Below are 20892 nucleotides of genomic sequence, written 5' to 3'. Positions count from 1 at the left end.
TACAATAAGAATCGGAATTGATTTAGAAAGAGACTAATATCGACCTCGAATAGGACTATAGAATGGGCTTCTAGATGTTCACTGTATAAGTAAGGGTTGGCAGAACAGGGCAAGACTTACGAAACTAGTTTCCAACGTACGAATAAGGATTCAGTGATACAGGAAGAGAGGCCAGAATGCACCAGAAATATTCGTTTCGAGAAAAGCCATTTGACTACGATAACCAGGTCATGTTCCAAGGTTCCGTTCCGTAAACGCGTTAATCTGCAGATTGCCCGCCCGATTCCCACGACGCCATCCGGAAGAATTCGTGCCGCGTGTTTCGCGGGGCCGTGAATTATTTTATGACTCTCGAGAATGGCCCGCCGTGTCAATATTTATGTCTGATTCCGTCGAATCGGAAACGGAGAGGGCGCACAACAGCCGCCGACGAGGAAACGCGGAGTTTTCGAAACACGACCTTCGCTCGTGCGCGCTCCCGTAACGGAAGTGGATATCGCGCGTACGTGGCTTAAGAGCAATAAAGGAGGCCCGGCACAGCGAGCCGCCAAAAGAGAATGGGGAAAGACAGACAGTCGTGCGGGGACCAAGAAGCGCGTCGGATCACGCAACGGAACCGCGACACCGTCGGGCAGCACGTGACGCGGCCACGCGAGGCCAGATCGATCCGCGACTTTGTTCCGACCGTGGATTTCCGATATCGATCCCTTCCGCTCCGTTTACGCGCGATTCGCTGCAGCCCCCTTCGCCGTTGTCCGCGAGGACGGAACTCGGATGCAGTAACAGGGCCGACAGCGCGATCGTGAATTCGCGCCGGGGACTTTTCTTTCGCATTTCATCCGCAAATTCAGAGACCACGATGCTTGCCTTTCGCAGCAGCTGATAGGAAGTGCGGGGAATGGTGAGGCAGCATCGGTGTATTCTAGGAGATTGGTGAGTAAACGTGAGAGAGCATCGAAATGACGGGGTTGCTTTTGATAGATGCCACTGGAAAATGGAAGGAAGACGGTCGATAGTACGTTGATTCGTTTTGCAGATTGAAATATTCGTGTTGCTCCGGTAATATTTGATAGAGGCACTCCGCATTTATGACAGAACACATAAGCATTAATACAGTAGAACCTCGATACTGCGAACATAGGATAGTAAGGGAATCTTTGCATTCCGTGGTACTAGCTGAACAGAAGGGGGCAAAGACATCAGTATCGCAAAAAATTAATGCAACAGGTAACAGAAACGGAAAGAACGTCGGAGAGGATCATAAATGTCCAGTAATAACATTCCAATACACTCCGAAATGTTTATAGCTTCAGAATCCATTTGAAAGCTGTACGACTCGCATTGGAGTAACTCCACGAAAATACTCGCTTTAAAAAGAATATGCTACTTGGTAGCTCAAGATGTTTGGGTAACTAGGTCGTAGAACGAGGGAACCAAATAAATTGCTGTATAATCGCAGATATAATATTGCGCAAGGAGTAATCATCCCCTGCGCACACGTGCATCCCTTTGATTATAGACAAAAATCTGTGTCCACAAATTAAGTTCGGATTATCGAGGTTCTACCGTGAGGAGTAATTCAGGTGCATCGTTCGCGGCCAAAACACGGTCATGTCCAATCCACGGGCTTGCTCGTCCGTAACGCGGCTTGTGTACCGCGGCGGTACATTGTTAGACGCCGGTGTAAATTCCTCGGATTCCATGGGACATGTGCGAACTGTTCTATTAATGTACCCATCGCGCCGTTCGTTCTCTCTTCCACGCTCTTTCTCCGTGTTCCTCGGCTCTCATTCCCCCCGCTTCTTTCTCCGGCGGAGCCCTCGGAAGAGGAGCGCTGCGGCGTATTTAAACTTTCGTTCGAAGGGGAACGCGAGGCGAACGCCTCGTCCCAGATGGTCCCGTTTTGATTTCGATGAGGGAGATACAAGACACCCGGTAAATGGAACCGCGCGCGATATTCGGGAGCAACCAGGGAACCGTCCTACGACCGGAATGTCACGGATTCGTGACGAGTGAACGGCATCAGCGCATCGAATGATTTCGTACCGGGCGATCGGGCCCGCGCGTGAAATGGCTCTGTTATCGTTGCTGGTTAATATACGGGCTGTATTATTAACTAACCGCCCAGGCTTTTCGCACAGTGTTTTCCTTGGCAAACGCGAGCGTCAGGACGGTTCACCTGTGTCGGTTCCGAATGTTCTATACGAAATTCGGAGGCGTTATCGACGCCCGTGGAAACCGGCCAAGGAAAGATGTAATCGCGACGAATTTTTGCCGCTGTCACACGAACAGCCTCGCGGCTCGCGCACCCACGGGAGCACACGCAGCCGTCTCCTCGACGTCTCCATTACAGCGCGTTACATGGTTCTGTTATGCTTTCTGCAGTGACAAATGCGCGGAGTATGACGTCAAATGCAATTAGAGGCATTCGGAGGAAGAAGAGTTCGCTATGCGAGGTAAAGGTGGCCGTGATCGGAGCGCCGGGAGTCGGGAAGAGCGGTGGGTATACAAGCCTTATCTTAAATCTCGCCCCATTTAGAAAGCACCGTGCCGATCGCGCCCCATTGTCTTCGGTTCAAATTGAAACGCCCGATGCTAAATAGAACTTTCGTTACGTTTCAATCGACGGCGCAATCTACTTTCGTCGCCGCTGCTTTGTTCCCATCGGGCTGCACCATAAACGCTTTCCTCTTCCCTGCTCGGTTGTATGCTTTCCGCGAGCACGGCCAAACGATAACGTTTAATTTCCCTGCAACGATAACTAGCGTGGCATTAACCGTAATCCTCTGCACGCGGTTCGATGTACAGTTAGAAGTCGTCGGATTAAATCGGCTGTAGAAGTTGCAAGGAGGCGTCTTTCGATGGTGTCCGCTTGCGGCGAGGATGCATTGTCCTCGGTCCAACGCGTGTCCTTAAGCAGCGATATTATTCAGATCAGCAGCCGTTAGAAATCCTACGTGGTCGACGGGTTGATGTTATCCTCCGTTCATCTGGGCATTTCAAGAACACATTGCAGTAATTCAAGTTACATATCCCAAAGCATATCTGACGAGACAGACGATTCTTGAGTAATAACACAGTAGCTTGACTGTTTGAATTAATTCAAGTACAAGTGCACGCATCACATGGTAACCAACGTCCGCGCGATAGGTGCGCGCAACGAGAAACGTGGTTCGGACCCTGAAAGAAGCCAACCGGGTGTATTTTTGGTAATGGCACGTGTAAGGCATAGGTGAATAAATAATTGGTCGGACCCCGACAGCTGTACGTCCCACACCGACCGCAAAGTGTGTGTACACTATTTATAAAGTTTTATTTCAAAATTTCCTTGGATCACGTCTTATAAAAGATTATAGAGACCCGAGTCAATTTTCCGCGAACATAAAGGCTAGCCGATCGTTCGTATATTTCAAAACGGCGGTAGTAATGCCTCTTCCGCTCCGTTCTCTTCCTCGCCCACCGTATTTTTAACCAGCCGAGTGGCTGTTTCTTTTCCGCTGTCGATGGAAAGTGAATAGACCCAATCGGATCGTTCGAATTTATCCGCGCAGGAAATTGGCACGGAAAGGCCGCAAACTTTTAATGAGCCACGCGAGGGAAATCGTCCAAATGATGATGCTCGAAGGATCCCAAACGTAAATACACCAATCGCTAATAAATTCGTTTCGTGCGGTCTTCAGGTGGTCCTGTCAATCACGGGCCAAAGTGTAGGTACCTCAGAGCCAACGTTTCGCTTTGCCCGCTTTGACAATGTAGCTAGGTAGCTTGGAAAGCTTCAGCCTCTGAATTCAAACTGACGTTTCCTCCTCTTAAGCGGTGAATGCCTTTTCCTAAAATTTAGAAATCTTCGTTACGGATCGATCCAGCGTAAATGAACGCATTGTCCCCATTTTGGCCGATGCACTTTGTTCGGAGCATTTCCATTGGATTCAAGACGCAACACACCATGGTGACGTTCAACGCTCGTGCAAGGTTTTGTGGCGCCGTGGCAGGTTCGAGTTCGAGGTAAAAATAGTGTGGTATACCTCGAAGCGGGTCACTAGGCTATAGCTCCCGTTTCTCTCGATCGGATCGCGATATGTCAGAACGTGTATCCGTATCGAGCCAGATCGCGTTCATTTTCCAGAATATAGGGTGGACATTGATTTCGAACGATCGAACAGCAGAGAATAGTATAGAAATAGAGGGATCCGAAAGCTTTACCCCCGTTATCCATTTCAGTGTGAGGTCGCGCACATTTTCCTGCTCTATAGGCAAATGCTTGGCATCTTAATGCGACTCCTTTGTATCTTAAATAACTCATGTTGACCGAATGGCGGAGGGCGCGGTGGAAATGGGACGTGCATACGTCTCTAGGAAAATATAGGTTGACAACTTTCTAACGGATGCGCGCATGGAATTTCTATTGATGAATGCACAATCTAATACGTGTCGTTCGGGCGCACACTCCTATAACGAATGACAGCAGTATCGCGTAAAAGTTACACCGATACTAATAAAACTAGTCCCGAGTGCACGCTGGCAACATGAATGGGTGTCCTTTGAGTACGCGATTCCTGCTCGTCTGCGCATCCCCAGCTGTTCCAAAGAATCTGCTTATTGGAGTAAAACATCTGAGCAGCATTCGCTTTTTTCTTTACATTCCAGCGCTGACGGTGAGGTTTCTGACAAGGAGATACATCGGGGAATACGATCACCAGTCAGGTAAGGAGCATTTCAATTTACAACGCATCGCCTGGCCCGTAAGACAGCGGCCTGCCAATCTGGTATAAATTACCGATTAAACGGAGGCGACAATAGGGTGGCGCGTTTTCTTTATTAAAAAGAAAAGAACGGCCGGCAACTGTGTGCGAGGCGCACCTCTGAAAGGCCGCGGATACTCTCCCTACGCATACCACGGGCCGCGTCTGGTCTAAATTTATCGAAGACGAATTTGACACTAGACAGGACGGGTACTAATGCGAGGTTGATACTCGAACAAAACTCCTTGTTTTGTACAAATACAGACGCTCGCGCCGGGACAGAAGACAAGCGGCTTTTCTTGCGAGCACGTGCTCTGTTGCGGTCTAAAACTAGACTGGACTGGAAAGATCTACTTAGCGCGTTCGAGGGGCACCTGATCTCTTGGCTCTCTATGCTCCCGCGGTGAAAATTTATTACATAATTTTTCCGACGGTCCATTCCGAGGACGCCCATCTTTCCGCCGCTTTAACGCTCCTCGGGCTAATTTACAGTTCGCATTAAAGAAGCTTCGACCTTCACGCCTTCGCTCTGTATTTCTGTTTTTTCTTTTCTTTTTAGAGAACAGATACAAACACGAGGTGCTGGTCGACGGTGAGCCTATTCTCTTCGAAATTTTGGACACCTGCCCGAAGGTAATACTTTTAGCGCTGATAAGCGAGATCCGTGCTGAACGAATTTGCGGGTGATCGAAAGTGATAGAAGAGGTCTTTTGTTCCGTGGACATTCCAGAGTGACGACGAATTGCCGACGACGGAGACTCTGCAATGGGCGGATGGATTACTCTTGGTCTACTCGATAACCGACAGGGGCTCTTTCAATTTCGTAAGGAAGGCGAAGGAGACGCTCGCGGTGGCTGATCCAGAGGCAACGATGCCCCTCGCTATGGTTGGGAATAAAGCTGACATGGTTCACTTAAGGCAAGTTAGTACCGAGGAGGGAGAAATACTCGCAAAAGACTTCGAATGCTGGTTCAGTGAAGTTTCCGCCGCTGAGCAGGTATACAGTTTACTTTTTATTCCGTGCGGACGCGTTCGCTGTATATATGAATTTATAAAGCAATAAATTTCTTCAGGTCACTCAAGTTGCAGAATCGTTCCACGAATTGTGTCGGGAAGTACTGGCAGCCAGAAGGAGAAATAAACAATCTTTATTGGACAGAATGCTTGGTAGCAAAGCGACACGTGCTTATTCACGGGGCAAAAGTGACTCGGCACTTCCGAAGGATTAACATACATAATTGCTTTATTTATTGATATAGAAATTTCTTGGAAGGAAATGCGCGGGAGAAATTATCGTGATAATGGTTTTCGAGGAAATTTTCAATGTAAAATTGCACACAGTCTATGCACATATATGCGTACTTATCGTTAAATTTATAAGTACCAAAGATTTATCTAATGATATTAGATTAATATCGAAGATATTAGATAATATATAAATATTTCACGTTAAAAACTTTTCGAAGCACAATTTTTAATATATATATATATATATAGTCATATTTCGTAATGATAAAGTTGCTGTTTCAATATAAGTTGAGATCTACGTCGACTTACGAAAACACATAATACCAGATATAAATTCTCAAGTAAAAATTTAATGTTCAACTTCGCCGCATTATGTGAGAAAATGGCTCGTTCATTTCACAAGGCTGATTATAACGTGACGCGTGCACATAGTTTAGATCGATGTGGAAACTTGTACTAGTTGATCTATATTTATTTTGTACTTACAATGAAAAGTTATGACAATAAATATTTTACTTATTTATTATATCATTGTGATATGTAAGGCAGAACCTTAGCTTCAAAATAGAAGATCTGTGTTACGTATTAACCGCAATAATATCGATCACATTGTGGTAATAAACTCTTATTTCACTCTTAACAATTAAGTTGTAAACTCATTTTATTTACAAACATTGGACAATGCTTATTTTCCATCCTCGTACGTTTCCAAAACATCTGCCAAATGCTCGTTATCCCTCGGCTTTTTGAATTGCTTTCTCTTGCTAACAGGTTTCTTTCTTTTGATCGGAGCAGGCTTTTTAGGACCGTGATCCTGCATCGACCTGATTCCTTGTTTCTCAAGGTACTCGTCGATCTTTTGATCGTCCATCGCGTCGACCGCAACTGCCCTCCATAACTTTTGAAACTCATCGTCTATTGGAAATTGCGCTGTTTTGTCATTATAGAAGACAATTTTCTTTTTATCCAGGGGCCGTGTTATAAATAATATCTCATTTTGCAAGCTCTAAAATTGATGAATCGCTATGAAAGTCACTGTTTCGACCGTGTAGTATGTTACGTCGCCGCTCGTGCGTGTACTTGCCTTCAAATGTTTATCACAGTGCGGCAAGCTCTCCTGTATATCCTCTAATAAAATACCCCCAAGACCTTTCAAGTCTTGTTGCTTCAATAATCTCAGCAGAGATTTCTTATCTTTGATTTTATACATAGCTTTAAATACAAATCTACCGTCAGAAGTTACTTCTATCTTTGGATTCTTAATAAGAGCCTCTGTTTGAAGCCATTGTTTCACCTACCGGATCATGGTAGCTTGATGTTTCGCGTCCTCCGTAACATTATTGGTACACTGTTCAACTTACCTTGGATCCAACATCTAACTGATTCGTTTCGTCTAAAATTTCTTCCAACGATAAAGGATGGTCGTCCCCTTCTTGGTGCCTAGCTTTCATGTGCTTTACTATTTTAGCTAGTACACCAAACTTATACTGAGTGCTACCAGACATGGTCTTGTAGTTGACCATATCCAGTTTCGGGCCAGTTGATACCGAGGATATTTTAGGTTTCTTCTTAAGCGGCTCATCTTTGGACGAATCTTTTTCTTGTTCCCTCTTCTTCTTTTCTACCCTGCGCAAGTAAGTTTTGTTTCACGTAGTGTTGCGCAATATCATACGCAGCTCATTTCCAAGACTTATGCACATTGCTCGCAGTAGCGGAAATAGTTTACACATTTAGATTCTAACTGATATTTCACGCGAATATATTTGTAACAGACTTAAAATACGATGCGTGCTCTTGACGCAGCTTGTATTGACAAAAAGATATAGGTTAGGAAAGCAAGCTGGTATCGAATACTTACGTTGGAGTCGTGAGAGCTCTTTTCTTAAAGAGCTCTCGTTCTCTAAGCAAAGCTGGATCCATTGTACCAGCGAACTTCGATTCCACAAAGGTCAGAATCTATTGTTTCAGACTCGTCCGGAATCTGTCACTTTACCTACATACATTCTAGCCGACCCAGCGAGCTCTCTACGATCCTCTACGGCCAGTGTTGCCAACTCAGATTTGTGAAAATCCGTAGAGAAATGTTCAACATTCCGTAGAATTCCGTAGATCCCCCTTTGAAAAATCCGTCAGATTTTCTTCATAAGTGTTAATTATTACATGTATGAAAGAAGCTAATTCCCTTGCTTTCATGGAAACCGTCCTTTCCCAAATCCTTTCTAGAAACCTTATATTTCGACCCTCCCCTACCATTCTCAAAAAAATTATTTTCACAACAAATATTCATAAATTACGAAAACAGTTCACGTGCAAAAGTTGTGAAATCCACTTTTACCAACTCTACTTCGGTATAAGAGATTTTCCCCATTATAATGTTTCCCTGAAAGTCGTTTTTCGCCAGACTTTCGTCCCGGCGTAATTCGCGGAAAGGAATTAAAAAAGTTCACGTGCAAAGATTCTGAAATCAACTTTGCTAATTCCTATTGTACTCGTTCAAAATACAGGGTAGTAGAACGAGAACATAATAGCTTGAATTCCAGCTATTAAGTGTGATGAAAAGCTCTTGTAGTGAAGTGGAATTTAGCTACCCGCAGTAAATCAGCGGTTTGGATCGCAAAATCCATGGCAACAGATGTCGCTATTAGTCGTTACAAAAAAGTGATTCTTTTGCTGATTATAGGTTACTAACTCGTGAAAAAGGTAAAAAAATCCGTAGATTACGGTTTACAATCCGTAGATCCGTAGATTACAGTTTAAAATCCGTAAATCCGTAGATAAAGTAAAAAATCCGTAGATCTACGGAAAAATCCGTAGGGTTGGCAACAGTGGCCTCTACCAATCAGAGGTTCTCATTCAATTCGTGCGTCGAACCTGATCGGACCGCAGACGGGATGCGCGCTGCGCATGCGCGGGATTAGATTCGATAAATCGTTCGATGATCCGAATGATTTCGATAATCGAAATAAGAAAACTAGCGGGAAAAGACGCGTGCTCCGTTGAAACGCGTTGAATACCGTAGAAAATAAAAGGAGCACGTGATTATATTAGCGAAGTTTGCGTTTTAAACGCGAGTCTATCGAATTTTTGACTCGTGAACCTCAGCGATATTGCATTATCGCCACCAGGATCATCGCACCACAGTTTGCCGTCACGGGCAGGACATTCGTCGACCTCGTAACGTCCTATCAAATCTCTCCCGCGTTCGTAACCTCCGCCACCGTTTCTATCTATCGATGTTCGCTCGAACATGGTGGAATTCGTGCCCCGGCGTAATTCGCCGTTGATCGTCGCAGTGAATCGGCGTTTTACGACTTCGTGTAAGGTACGTACGGTTTACGCGCCCGAAAGCGGTCGTAGTTCTCGGACGTGTCCCGTAAGACCGTAGCGTCGGCGGGATTTTGCGAGCGGCGCAGCCGGCTTCCTTTATTTCGCGCGCCTCGCTTTACGAACGTCGATGTCAAAGGGCAAAGCAACCGGCGGGGCTTGAGAGCCCGCCCCTCGCGCGTACTTTAAAGAGAGCGCATAGAAAGAACATATTGTTCTCATTGCGAGAGATGGGGTACTAACTTTTACGTAAAACTGCAAATCGCTTCGATCACGCCACTCTGTCACGTACAGGCGATTGTTCCAGTTTCGAGATTTACGGCCGGATCTTCATAACACGCTTCGATGAAATTTTCAACGTCGACGGCCATGCCCGACCGAAATAGTGATTATTCACTCGTACTACTAGGCATTTCGTTTGTAGCACTGAGAAGGAGGATGCTCTCAGAGCACTTATACCTTCTGTTTATTGCTCCCCTGCGTCCCACGAGACTATTTACCCTAACACTCTCTCGCCCGCGAATTTCAAATTAGACTTCAGCCCACCAACCAAGTCTTTGCGATTGCAACTTACAAACGCGAGCGGCAGGTAGTGCGTTGACATCGGTGTCCTTTCTAACGGACTCGTCCCGTTCTCGTTACGTTGGACAAGCGATCTTCGCGATTCGTTATCGTCATTTTACACGGCAGTCGCGTATTTTCCGCGGTTCTGCCGTGCTCGTACCGACCGAGCAGCGTTGCCGCACATCTGTATCCGCCGTTAGAAAGTAGTAGCAGGAAGTGCCAGGGTGAGGGTACACGCGCGCGGTGCGCTCCGGTCGTAACATGCGCGTGAAGCGTGCGCTTTCGGGGTAGAAACGGTGGAGAAAGACGGGAAAATCACGGGAGGAAGACAGACCGACGGAGTTACGGGTGCGGGGCGAGGAGGGGGTAACGGCGAGGGTGAGGGTGCGCGCTGGGGGTTGGAGATGGCACCGAGACCGGGATCCGTAGCGAGGAGGATGGCAGAGGGTGGAAGAGGGAACAAGAGAGGAGAACAGAAGCGATGAGAAGCGAAGGGAAGGGAAGAGAAGGGCGGTAGGGCTGGTTAAATGGTGGCTGGTACGGCGGGGGGCGGGGGACGCGAACGCAGGAGAGAGGGATGCTGGGGCGGTTCAAGCGAGATCGAGTTCACGCCAAGTGGAGTACGGCAGTTTGTGTCTGACCACGGAGCACGGAAGATGCTCCCGGTTGTTCATGAAACGGGTGGGCCGCCCTCGCCGCGACGGCGGTGTCGCGCGACGATTTTTCACGGTGCCGTGTCCGTGGAGCTTGCAAGGAACGCGTGGAACGACGGAAGTTCTCGGATCACCAGGCCAACGTCTACTGCCGCGCTGATGACCACCGCCGTCGCTGTCTTGCTGGTCTTCCTGCCCGCGGCGTGCCCCGACAAGATCTCCATCGGTGAGTGATCCCTTTACGTGCCCTATCCGTCCGTCCGATCCGCGAATCCGCGGACTCGGGAGCAGCGGCGCGGATGCTGGAACGGTCGCTGCCGCAACCGCTCCGATGGCCATGGAGGAGGGTTGTTGCACCCCGCTCCGTAGGCGGATGCGAGTAAATAGTATGTTATGCTGATGTGCAGCTTGTACGCCCGCGCGTGAAAGGGGCTGCACATGACGATTCTCTTTGATGGACATGGGGCCAAAGGGAGAGGGTGAGGCAGGAGGCAATGATCGTGTAACTAACGGCGCGTTCTGTACAGCGCGAAGGTGTAATGATCACCGCTCGCCGTGGTAAATGTCTCGCGTTTGATGTGATCCTGTCTCTAGGCCGCGTAAACACAACGGAGTGAATTGTGAGCTAGGTCGTGTTGGGGGGTGCGGAAGTATTGTCATTATCGTTAATTGTCACTGGAGTTGTTGGCACGATCATCTGTTGTGATTCTTTAGAAGATTATTATTGAAATTTCTCTCAGCCTTTGTCTTCCAAGCACTCTCCTTCTTCCTACTCAATAAGCAGCAACAAAGAATAACACCTTTAACTATTCCCGAGTGCAACAACTGCTTCGTGAATGAATGCAACTTTTCACTTCGAATCTGAATCAATGCTCATTCGAACGATATATTCATTTAATACTCGCGAGCGTCTCGCTTCAGATATTTCAATTCGTGATATTTTAATGTAAACACAACGCGATACTCGATTGGCATTTGATTTAATTCAACTTGATATGAGATGAGTTCGAGCAAATAAACTGCTACTGAAATCGTCACGCGCAATCTCGCAATATAATAACATTTGCAAGGATTTACCGATCCGCCACTGATTACAGTTTCGTTGAAAAATAAAATTATAGAAGAACGACACGAGGCTGTGTGACTTTTTATCTGTCAGAATTGTACGTTTACCGCGAGCGTGTTTACATCGGCAAGCTCTTGCATTTTTTCCACCAAAACAATACCATTGGAGCAAAATATGTATTTGATATAAATGCTACTAGTACGCCACACTATTTTTGTTTTTTAAACTGAATTGTCCCAAAAATGTATTGTTGGGATTAATTAATCCAGGTCGAAGTTAATGCGCGCAACACGCTAGATTAGGAAACTTTTACATTAACTGTGGCACGGCGCAATTTGTACACACGTGTGGAAGCATAAGTTTGACCGATACAAAGTGCATGTAATTAAACCAGGAGCTTCGTCTAAAAATGCTCTCAATTCCTATCGCAAAGCAGAGTTCTACGAAAAGTCGTATCGCGCGGACCCCAGTTCATGTGCTTGCCCGCGAAACTTTCGAATCAACCGGCTGTTTTTCCACCCTGTCTGTTACACTTCCGGCGCTCGCGATTTCTACCCGGGCATCCAAAATCGGTCGTGAAGATTCACTGCGGCGGGGGAGCGTAATATTTGGTTAAAAGCCTGGTAGATTACCATCGATGCAAATTTCACCGAGATAACGCCAGAAGTTGAAGATGACTGCAGGGAAATGGAAGTAGGGTGTAGGGGGAGGGGGTGGCTGGATAGACGAATATAAGGCAGGGAAAGAGTGAGGAGGATGTTGGATGGATGGAATAGGGGTGAAGATCTCGGGAGAGGGAGAGAGGCAGAAACACAGAAACTGGTGGGAAGAAGGTAAAATGAGAGAGAATAAGCAGGAGAGGGCAAAAGGTGGGGGTGGGAGAAGGAGCGAGGGTGGAAGAGGAACGTTGAGCGAGGAGTGAATGATGAATGCCTATAGAAATGACGGTGTCTTTCTTCCACTGCCGTTAGGGGTAGGTATGTAGGTAGAGAACTGGCGACTAAGTCGACGAAAAGACGAGGAGGAGGTCGTAGCACGAGAGGTGGTGGTGACGTTGGAGGAGGATGAGGATCGTGGAAGGTTCGTTGCCTTGCCAAGTTATACCGCACACCCCGCCGGCTTTCTTTGCTACTCGAAGGCCGCTACCCCCCCTCCACTTCACCGCCACTCGCTCTGTATATTTTTACAGAATTATGCGAAAGACCTCGCGAAAATATATCAAGGGGACGCGTCATCGGTACTTGACCCCGCTTATGATATCCTCCTCTCTTCCCCCCCGGCAGCTTTAAGAGAATCTCCAAAGGACCCCCCCTGGCCAACGTCGCGTCGCACCTGGCATTACGTATTCTGATATAAATCGTTACATTAAAACGCTGTCCCGAGCGTGCATCCATTCTTCTTCAGCTCATCATGCCTTGCCTCTCGTCGAAGTTTTTGGTTCCCCGGTGCTGTTTCGCAGTAGGCTTCTCTTCATCGTGCAGCGGCTTCTAATTAGTAGATGCTCCCCGTTGCGCGAGCGTAGAGGGTGTCCTCGAAAAAGGTTTTGAGATAGTGTTAGTCGAAGTGGTTTCGGTCTTGGTTAACGCGTGGGGGCTCGAAATTGAAAAGATTAAGTTTCGCGTTACGTTTTATACGCGCAAATAGCGGTCGATTTTTCCTTGCTGATAGATGAAAGACCTCGAAAAAGTGCGTTGCACTTTACATCGTTCGTCGAGTGCGCACGAGTCAAGCGGAGATTCGATTATGGCACATAAATATGAAGAAACTTTTTTAAAAAGCCTCTTTAATTATCCGTCTATAGCGTCGTCTATAATGCATATTTCTAATGAAACGAACATGTGTTCTTAATAAACATTGCGTCAAAGAGCAAGCCTCAGCTTCGATTTATTTATTTGTAATTAATTGAAAAAGAAATTAGCATTAGTACCCTTAAAGTATCTACTTTTTCGCACACTCTTCAGAGGCTTTTAATTCGCATGTTTCCCGAAACTATTGCTTGTGTTCTTTGACCCATTTTGAGTAGGTACAGGTTACAATAATTCAGACAGCTTACAGGCTTCAGAGAAATGAGCGAACATATTAAAGGTGCAAATCCACGATGAAACAGAAACATCGTGTCTCACGTGAAATTTTAATTCCCATTATTATAATTCTTTTGTTTCCATTATTTACATATTGTTGTCGCTGAGATTTTTGTCTCATGATAGAAAAGTCGAGTAGTATCTTTAAGGTGCTAATCCGTAATGAGATTTCACACGCGACTGTTCTATCATGACACAAAAATCTCAGCCACAACAGAATGTAAATAATGGGAACAAAAGGATTATAATAATGGAAATTAAAATCTCACGTGGAACACGATATTTTTGTTTCATCGTGGATTTGCACCTTTAACCCTTAACTGCTATACTGTTTTTGGCAAACGTGACTGGCATACTGGGGTCGTGGCAGACCCCAAATAAAAAAGGACACAGAAATTTGTAAAGTCGACCCTGAATCAACCTCTATGAATATTTTGTTCTTAAGTAATGTGTAAAATAATAGAAACCTAGAAAGTTAAACTATTATTACAAAATTAATTAGAAAAACAGTTTACAAGCTTAGACAACCAAAAATTTTCCAGCGAACTTTGCGTGCCTGGGGTCATGAGCGACCCCAAGATACCAGTTAAGGGTTAAGGCCGGGTACAGACTTGAGGCACGAACGCGAGCGAGGCAAGCCGAGGCAGAATGAGCATGCAAGTGTTGCACGTCTGTGAACTTCACGAACGTTCAACACTTGCACGCTCATTCTGCCTCGGCTTGCCTCGTTCGCGTTCGTGCCTCAAGTCCGTACCCGGTCTAATATGTTTGCTCGCTTCTCTAAATATCTAACTACCGTGTATCTAGACTTTTCTCTCCGGGATAGTATTTCTGCTTGCAATACCAAAACACCTCCGTGCTAGGATCTTTTGTGCGCGCTGCAAGTCGAACTGCTTGACAAATGCTAGGAACTCGGACTGTATATCATGATGAAAAGGACGGCCCGCGAGCGTGTCTCGAAAATTCCAAAGATTCACGCGCCCCGAGATGTAACGTCGCTCGCGAGTTTCCACGTCGACGAAATGAAATTAGAGGAGCCGCGGGGGAGGGGAGGGGGTGGGGCGGTCAAACGAGTCGTTTGATTCGACGGTGGATGGACGGTGAAATTTTCTGTCTTCTTGGGTATATGTGATTTCCGTCTGGCAAGGAGCATCCCGGTGCACGAGCAAAGGTACCCGATGCCTTTGTGGAGGTAGGTAGCGGTACCTACCACTCAAGCGACCTACCGTCCGACTAATGCGATTAATAGCACGCCGCTATCAGACAAGAGAGACAGCAGGGCTGTGGCCCGTAGCTCCACTATCATCGGTGAATATCGCCGAAGAATTTGCCTTTCGCTGCCGAGTATGGCGCGCCCCGAGGTAAAATCGAATTTCACCGCGTCCCGTGCATCGCGAGGCGAAATGAGTGCTCGGCGAAGCTGAGGCATGGAAAAAGTGTCACGCAGCCATTCCATGCAACTATCTACCGTGATAAATCACTTCCAAATTGCGTCACTTAAGCTTTCAAAGAGGTACTTGATGAGGTAAATGTTGGATGGGCTTTTTAGGAATTTAACGGACAACAAAATCCGATAGTTGATCCCGTGGTACCGAGAGTTGTTTAAGATTTCGGGATAGCTGGAGAAATTCCTCTAACATCTGATATACAAAAGTTTCGCGAAAATACATTTACAATTCTAAATGATCGATAAACAGCACGGAGCTATAAATCTTTGCAATAGCCATGAAAGAAGCATTCGTTGCTTTCAAGTTCCGCGGTGTAACGTATATTTCTCCCCATTCCGTGCGAATATTATCTTGATAGCGTAGTGTGCCGCACAATAGTGCGTCGCACGGTGGAAGCCATACACTATAGGAACGATTGGATTTCATAGCGTTTGTGAAACGATACGAGGCGGTATCGCGCTCTCGAATTATACTAATTCTCACAGAGGGTGATCCAATACAAAAGGTTGGCATTCTGCGCGATGGGACGGCGAATGTCTCGGTTGCGGCGCATCCGAATGCCAATTTATTATTCGCATAATCGGGCGCAATCGGACCGCGTTATTCGGCGGCCGTGTAATGCGGGGCCGCGTTTGGCTGTGTTTCTATAATTGATGCATCGACCTGCCTATTAGAATGACAAAACCGCCGGCTCGTGTACGGCCGGCCACGCATATTCTCCATCCGGCTGGCATACACGACACACCGCCGCGCAGGGATACCTTCCTAAAACCTAGCCCCCGGCGATAACGTTCCTATCCGCGGCAACTTACTCGCGGATGAAGCCGTCGTTTATTAGGAGGAATCGGCTACCAGGAGTTGGCGGAATTACCTAAAACTCGTAACGGCTGCTTTTGCGTTCCCTCACTGTTGCCGCTGCCAGCGGACGTCCATTAATTACTCCGACGATTGAACTTGTTCGACATCTCCACCCTCCGAGCCGCCACCGAACGCTAAATTATAATGATAGCCTCGAACGCGAGAAACAGGGTCGAACCGGGGATCGTTGCGCGATAAAGGATGAAACGAACGGTATCGCGTCTAGATAAGAACACGACGAAGTGGGGAAGGTTTCGACACGTAGGGCCACTTAGAACACTTCGTTGACCATTTACAACGCGTTCCCAGGAATCCTGGATACTTAGGGACGCGATAAGGGTTGTTCTTGTTCGATTATATATGTTCGATGAATTTCTTTCACGTAGAAGATTCTACCGAGCTGTTTGAGATCGTTAAGGAAGAAGAGATGGGATGTCAGTGCACTTTCGAAATACTTAGAGTCTACACTTGAACGTGTACTTACGTCAGTTCTGTAGTGCCCATTTCGCTGCCTGGTCGTTGAACATCAGTGTCAATGGAACGTACACGCCTTGGATATCGGGAAATAACGTTACCCTGCCTTCGCGCACGAGCTGTATGATATCGCGAGAGGGGGGCAGAATACATCTACCATTACGACCGATGCGGCAATAGCAGCAGCGTAGAAGCATCAGAGAGGACCGAGAGTAATCCGATATTACCGAGCCGCTTTTCCACATAGAGATGGGCATGTCCTCGCGGAAGACATCCTGGGGTTTTTCAGCCGATGCAGGCTCGCTGTTACGGAAGGTACATCCAGTAGTGAAGCTATGCGACGCGTCATACGTACTACGATGCTTTTCATAGCTACCTCCGTTTCAACAGTTTCAAGTTTCCGCTCTTTAAAGCCTCGTAGGAGGCAATTCTACCGACTGGGATAGGTACAGCGGTGCAAGAGACAGGTCTTTTCTGCAAAAGAACATTCAACTTAACAATAAATACGTTTAACCCTAAAATTAATAGCACGGCCCTATGATAGCTGTGTATTAATAGGCAACTGTATGTTTAGGACTCATTAAAAGGTCTAATGCTACCGCGCGCACTTTTAGAACCCATCCACCTAAATCTGGGAGCGTTTAAGTTAAGCTAGTAGAACTTTTTTTTGAAATTTCTTTGAGCTCGTGGAGATTGTGTTCTTGCAGTTTCATTACTGGCGCACGAAGCGCATTCGCCTCGCTTTAAACACTTTTCGTTAAACGTACCCAATACGTCAAATTAACGTTGGCTCGTTTCTCGCGAAAGGGACGCGCGGCACAAAGGAAATGAAAGGAGCCCGAATTTTTCCGTCTCGGTTATTTATTGCGCGAAAGTGCCACTTTCCTTTGCCGGTGCGATGGCAGCAGTCAGCGTCATCGTTACAAGTTCAAGCACGAACACACACGTCTCTCCGGAAAGAAGGAAAAGGAGAACAGAAAGCCGCGTTTCACGTTTCTAATTGGCTTCCTAGTAATTTACGTTCGCGGAAGGTTCCACCGACGCGAGCGCGTCGCGCGGATGCCAAAAAGGTGGCGGTAAACGTCGAACTGCGGATCATAAAGAAAGTACTGGAAAATACAGCGGGGAACCTGAGGCGAGGAAAGTGGAGGACGAAGATGATGCTGTAAAATCAGGGGGCAACGTCGTGTATCGACAGACCCTTCGGTAGACAGGCGGATAAGCACGGGCACGCGAGACGAGGGGATGAATATTGAAGTAGAGGAACGACAGAATAGATAGACATAACGAGACAGAACATAAGTGAAAGGGGGAGATAGATAAGCAGATAGACGTGCCGGGGAGAGGAGAGACAGAGAATGTCGCGAGGCGGAGGGGGCCTGGTATGAGTAGCTGCATGAAGGGGACGTGGGAAGGGTAAGGGATAGACATGAGGCGCGTTTGAGCCCTCTGAAGCCCGTGTAGCCAGCGGGAGCGAAAGAGGAACGGAAAGAAACGCGGAGAAGGGTTGCATGGCGCGGGAGGGATGGAGAAAGTGAGCGTGAAAGTAAGGAAAGTTGGAGCGAGACGGAAGGCGGAGAGATCGATGCTTGACTTCGTCGGGCTCGAATACTCTTCTCTCCCTATTCGGCTTCCACAGCCACCGCTGCACAGCCATTTGCCAGCTTTTTCTTGCTTGGATCCGGGACGGTTATTAAAACCTGCGTGGCTCGGCCGTTCGGTAACTGGTGCTCAACTTTTTCCCTACTTTCGATTCTTTGAAATTTAATTAAAGTCGGGATAAGAAGCGCAACATCGCCCCCCCCCCCACTCCCCCTCCCCCCGGTGCAGCCGACCCGTTGATTTTTATAATAAAGCGGATCCTATTAAAGATATATTTGCGATCGGGCGCGCAACGAATCGTAAACCACTGGATATTGATTGTTTCGCTCGGAATAAACAGAAACTTTGGAGAACAGGGTGTACGGGGGTGTACTTCGTTTACGTTGTTTTTCTTTGAGGAGAGCGTTGGAAGAAGTAATCTGTTAGTTGCAGCAGGCGACTGCCCCGGTCGACAATTCATCTAGGGCCATACTTATCGGGGTCTTCACCATTAAATGCTGAAGGTGGCCCAGAAAGAGTGACCCAAAAAATAGCCTCGTTTTGGTCCGACGATTTTGGGATTGAATTTTATGCGAAACGACACCTTATGATGAGACATAAATTACACGAAATTTTCAAGTTAAGGTGACAATTAGTTTCTGAGATATGGGAGGTCAAGGAAATGAAAATTCGTCAACGCGTCAGCCCATACGCTTCGATGTACGAACTTCTATGTCAGTATGATAATTTAAACAATTATTTCCAGGGGTTTTGTTGACTGCTAACAGCGAATTTGAACTTAGATTTTCAAAAATCACCAAAAAAAAAATAAAAATCAAGAAATATAAATGTCTGTGTAGTGGGTGTTTTTTTTTAATATCGTCCACCACACTGAATCGGCCATTGTGAGTTTTGCTGACAGCTAACAAGGAATTTGAACTTAGATTTTCAAAATTTACAATGGCCGATTCTTGGTTTTTATTTCTTTTTTGTGAATTTTGAAAATCTAAGTTCAAATTCGCTGTTAGCCGTCAACAAAACCCCTCGAAATAATTGTTTAAATTATCATACTGACATAGAAGTTCGTACATCGAAGCATATGGGTTGATGCGTTAACGAATTTTCACGTCTATGACCTCCCATATCTCAGAAACTAATTGTCACCTCAACTTGAAAATTTGTTGTGACTGATGTCTCATCATAAGGTATCATTTGGCACAAAATTCCGTTCCAAAATCGTGGGACCAAAAGGAGGCTAAAAAAGGCCTCATTTTTGGGCCACTCTTTCTGCAATGTATGTCTCTTGGTGCAGATGGAAAATAGATAGTATTTTTCTGTGTCATATGAGAAGCTTCGAGATTCAGTAGGTTACACGCCGAAGCACCCCTTAAAAACCTGAGAAAAATCCAAGGTCCCAGTCGTAATTCTCCGGTTTGGTGACTCTGTTACGAGTTTGCCCCGGTGGGTTGGCAGAACGGCCAGAATCCCACTTGGCAGACCGCTGCGGTTTACGAACTTGACAGGGGGTGCCGTTTCTCCTATCTCTATAGTTACCTTCCTCGGGGTTCACCCTCTTATTCAGTCCACGATATTCCTATTTATACGCCGGGTCACGCAAGCAACGGCGGACCGTGCGTTTTCCCGCGAGAATTCGAGCCGTGGGAATATAAGTTGACTTCGCAGCATTTCCAACTTTCTCGCCAGGCCTTTACCCCTGCTCGATTATTAATTCAGGTTCGCGATGCGGCTTAAATTTTCAAGGCGTCGTGCTTGCCGTTAATCATAGGTATGCGGGGGTATCAGAGATAGTGTCACAGAGAACAGTGATTTAAACAAAGCAACAAACATATATCTAACGGTTAAATAAAGCAGATACCCACGCACGTTGCAAAGTCCGAAGGAAACGTCCCTTATTCTCGATAAGCGGCAGGGTCATTCTCCTTACGAAATTCCGAAGTTACGAAGGGGTGGCAAGTAAGTAGTATCCATTCGGTGGCTATTAATGGCGAAGATTATCCAAGATAGTATATACCGTGGAGACCAAATTCCACGGATGGTCAGAACTCGCCGCGGCCAAGGGATATTTCCTACGATATTTTATTGCCCACTGTGCGTGATACGACGGCCCATTAATTCTGTTCTTGTTCGGCTCTTCCATCTTTGCCGCTGGTCCTATACGACCGTCCTCAGTCGGAAACATGATAACACGTTCATGGAAACAGTTTGTTACGCGGCACCAAACTGGATGGAGAATTGCAGATGGAATATTGAAACGCTGGAATAGTGAGTACCTTTAACATCCTTCTGCCTCTTGAAAAGTTAAATCGATCCATTGACGGCCGATGAATAATTTCAAACTTTATTTTATTTCTTACAATCGCAAGCTTCGCAAGCCTCCTTTTCTTCAAGGATATGCTCTGTCGTTGTTAGTTTCTTCGGCGATTCAGATACAGTGACTCGCATTAATATTCGGACACTATTTAAATTCGCATAACTTTTTTAGAATTGGTCCAAACGACTTGAGTTTTTTTGAGAAGCTAAAAGGATTAGTTTGCTAAATGACGTATTTGGTCGTTTTGAAAAAAAATGTATTTGGTCGGAATAGCGAAAAAAATAGTAAAGGTCGATTTTTAAACTTTTTTTTGTGAGCTTGTAATGAAAATTAAAAAAAAAACCGTTTGTAGATTGCAGTAAGTTGTATACGTGCCTAAAATTTCATCAAAATCGGTTAACGTTGCTCCGAGCTACAAACGTTAACCGATTTTGATGAAATTTTAGGCACGTATACAACTTACTGCAATCTACAAACGGGTGTTTTTTTTAATTTTCATTACAAGCTCACAAAAAAGTTTA

At 46.2% G+C, this 20892-nt stretch overlaps 3 protein-coding genes across 7 annotated transcripts in view; 2 read left to right on the top strand and 1 right to left on the bottom strand.

The window, feature by feature from the left end:
- Positions 1–548: 548 nt before the first annotated feature.
- LOC143369511 (ras-related and estrogen-regulated growth inhibitor) lies at positions 549–6516 on the top strand. Of its 2 annotated transcripts, none has more exons than XM_076813551.1 (6): positions 549–933; positions 2386–2499; positions 4648–4704; positions 5302–5375; positions 5473–5739; positions 5816–6516. In XM_076813551.1, the coding sequence occupies exons 2-6, from the start codon at positions 2403–2405 to the stop codon at positions 5969–5971; spliced, it is 651 nt and encodes a 216-aa protein (XP_076669666.1). In that variant the 5' UTR covers positions 549–933; positions 2386–2402; the 3' UTR covers positions 5972–6516. The 2 variants fall into 2 exon arrangements, with proteins under 2 accessions (XP_076669666.1, XP_076669672.1); XM_076813557.1 differs by lacking the exon at positions 549–933 and adding an exon at positions 1918–1935.
- Tfiiebeta (transcription factor IIEbeta) lies at positions 6442–8023 on the bottom strand. Its single transcript, XM_076813543.1, has 4 exons — positions 7849–8023; positions 7352–7616; positions 7075–7284; positions 6442–6996 (listed from the first exon to the last, which is right to left on the bottom strand). Exons 1-4 carry the CDS (start codon positions 7908–7910, stop codon positions 6676–6678), a joined length of 858 nt encoding a protein of 285 aa, XP_076669658.1. The 5' UTR covers positions 7911–8023; the 3' UTR covers positions 6442–6675.
- A 2415-nt stretch (positions 8024–10438) lies between these two features.
- Positions 10439–20892, top strand: part of Glurib (Glutamate receptor IB) — a 279382-nt gene continuing 268928 nt past the window's right edge. For all 4 annotated transcript variants that reach the window (XM_076829906.1, XM_076829912.1, XM_076829903.1 and 1 more), the window contains exon 1: positions 10439–10757. In XM_076829906.1, coding sequence (XP_076686021.1) covers positions 10535–10757 — 223 coding nt within the window. In that variant the 5' untranslated portion in view covers positions 10439–10534. The remainder of the gene's footprint in view (positions 10758–20892) is intronic.

Source organism: Andrena cerasifolii, chromosome 1 (assembly GCF_050908995.1).
Source record: "Andrena cerasifolii isolate SP2316 chromosome 1, iyAndCera1_principal, whole genome shotgun sequence".
Lineage (NCBI taxonomy): Eukaryota > Metazoa > Arthropoda > Insecta > Hymenoptera > Andrenidae > Andrena > Andrena cerasifolii.
This window is presented reverse-complemented; position numbering and strand designations above follow the sequence as displayed.

Coding starts and splice junctions, on each gene's coding strand:
- LOC143369511 (XM_076813551.1), top strand. CDS start 2,403: ATGACGTCAAATGCAATTAGAGGCATTCGGAGGAAGAAGAGTTCGCTA. Junction 2,500..4,647: donor GCCGGGAGTCGGGAAGAGCG/GTGGGTATACAA, acceptor TTTACATTCCAG/CGCTGACGGTGAGGTTTCTG. Junction 5,740..5,815: donor AAGTTTCCGCCGCTGAGCAG/GTATACAGTTTA, acceptor AAATTTCTTCAG/GTCACTCAAGTTGCAGAATC.
- Tfiiebeta (XM_076813543.1), bottom strand. CDS start 7,910: ATGGATCCAGCTTTGCTTAGAGAACGAGAGCTCTTTAAGAAAAGAGCT. Junction 7,285..7,351: donor AGTTAGATGTTGGATCCAAG/GTAAGTTGAACA, acceptor ATGATCCGGTAG/GTGAAACAATGGCTTCAAAC. Junction 6,997..7,074: donor ACTGTGATAAACATTTGAAG/GCAAGTACACGC, acceptor CATCAATTTTAG/AGCTTGCAAAATGAGATATT.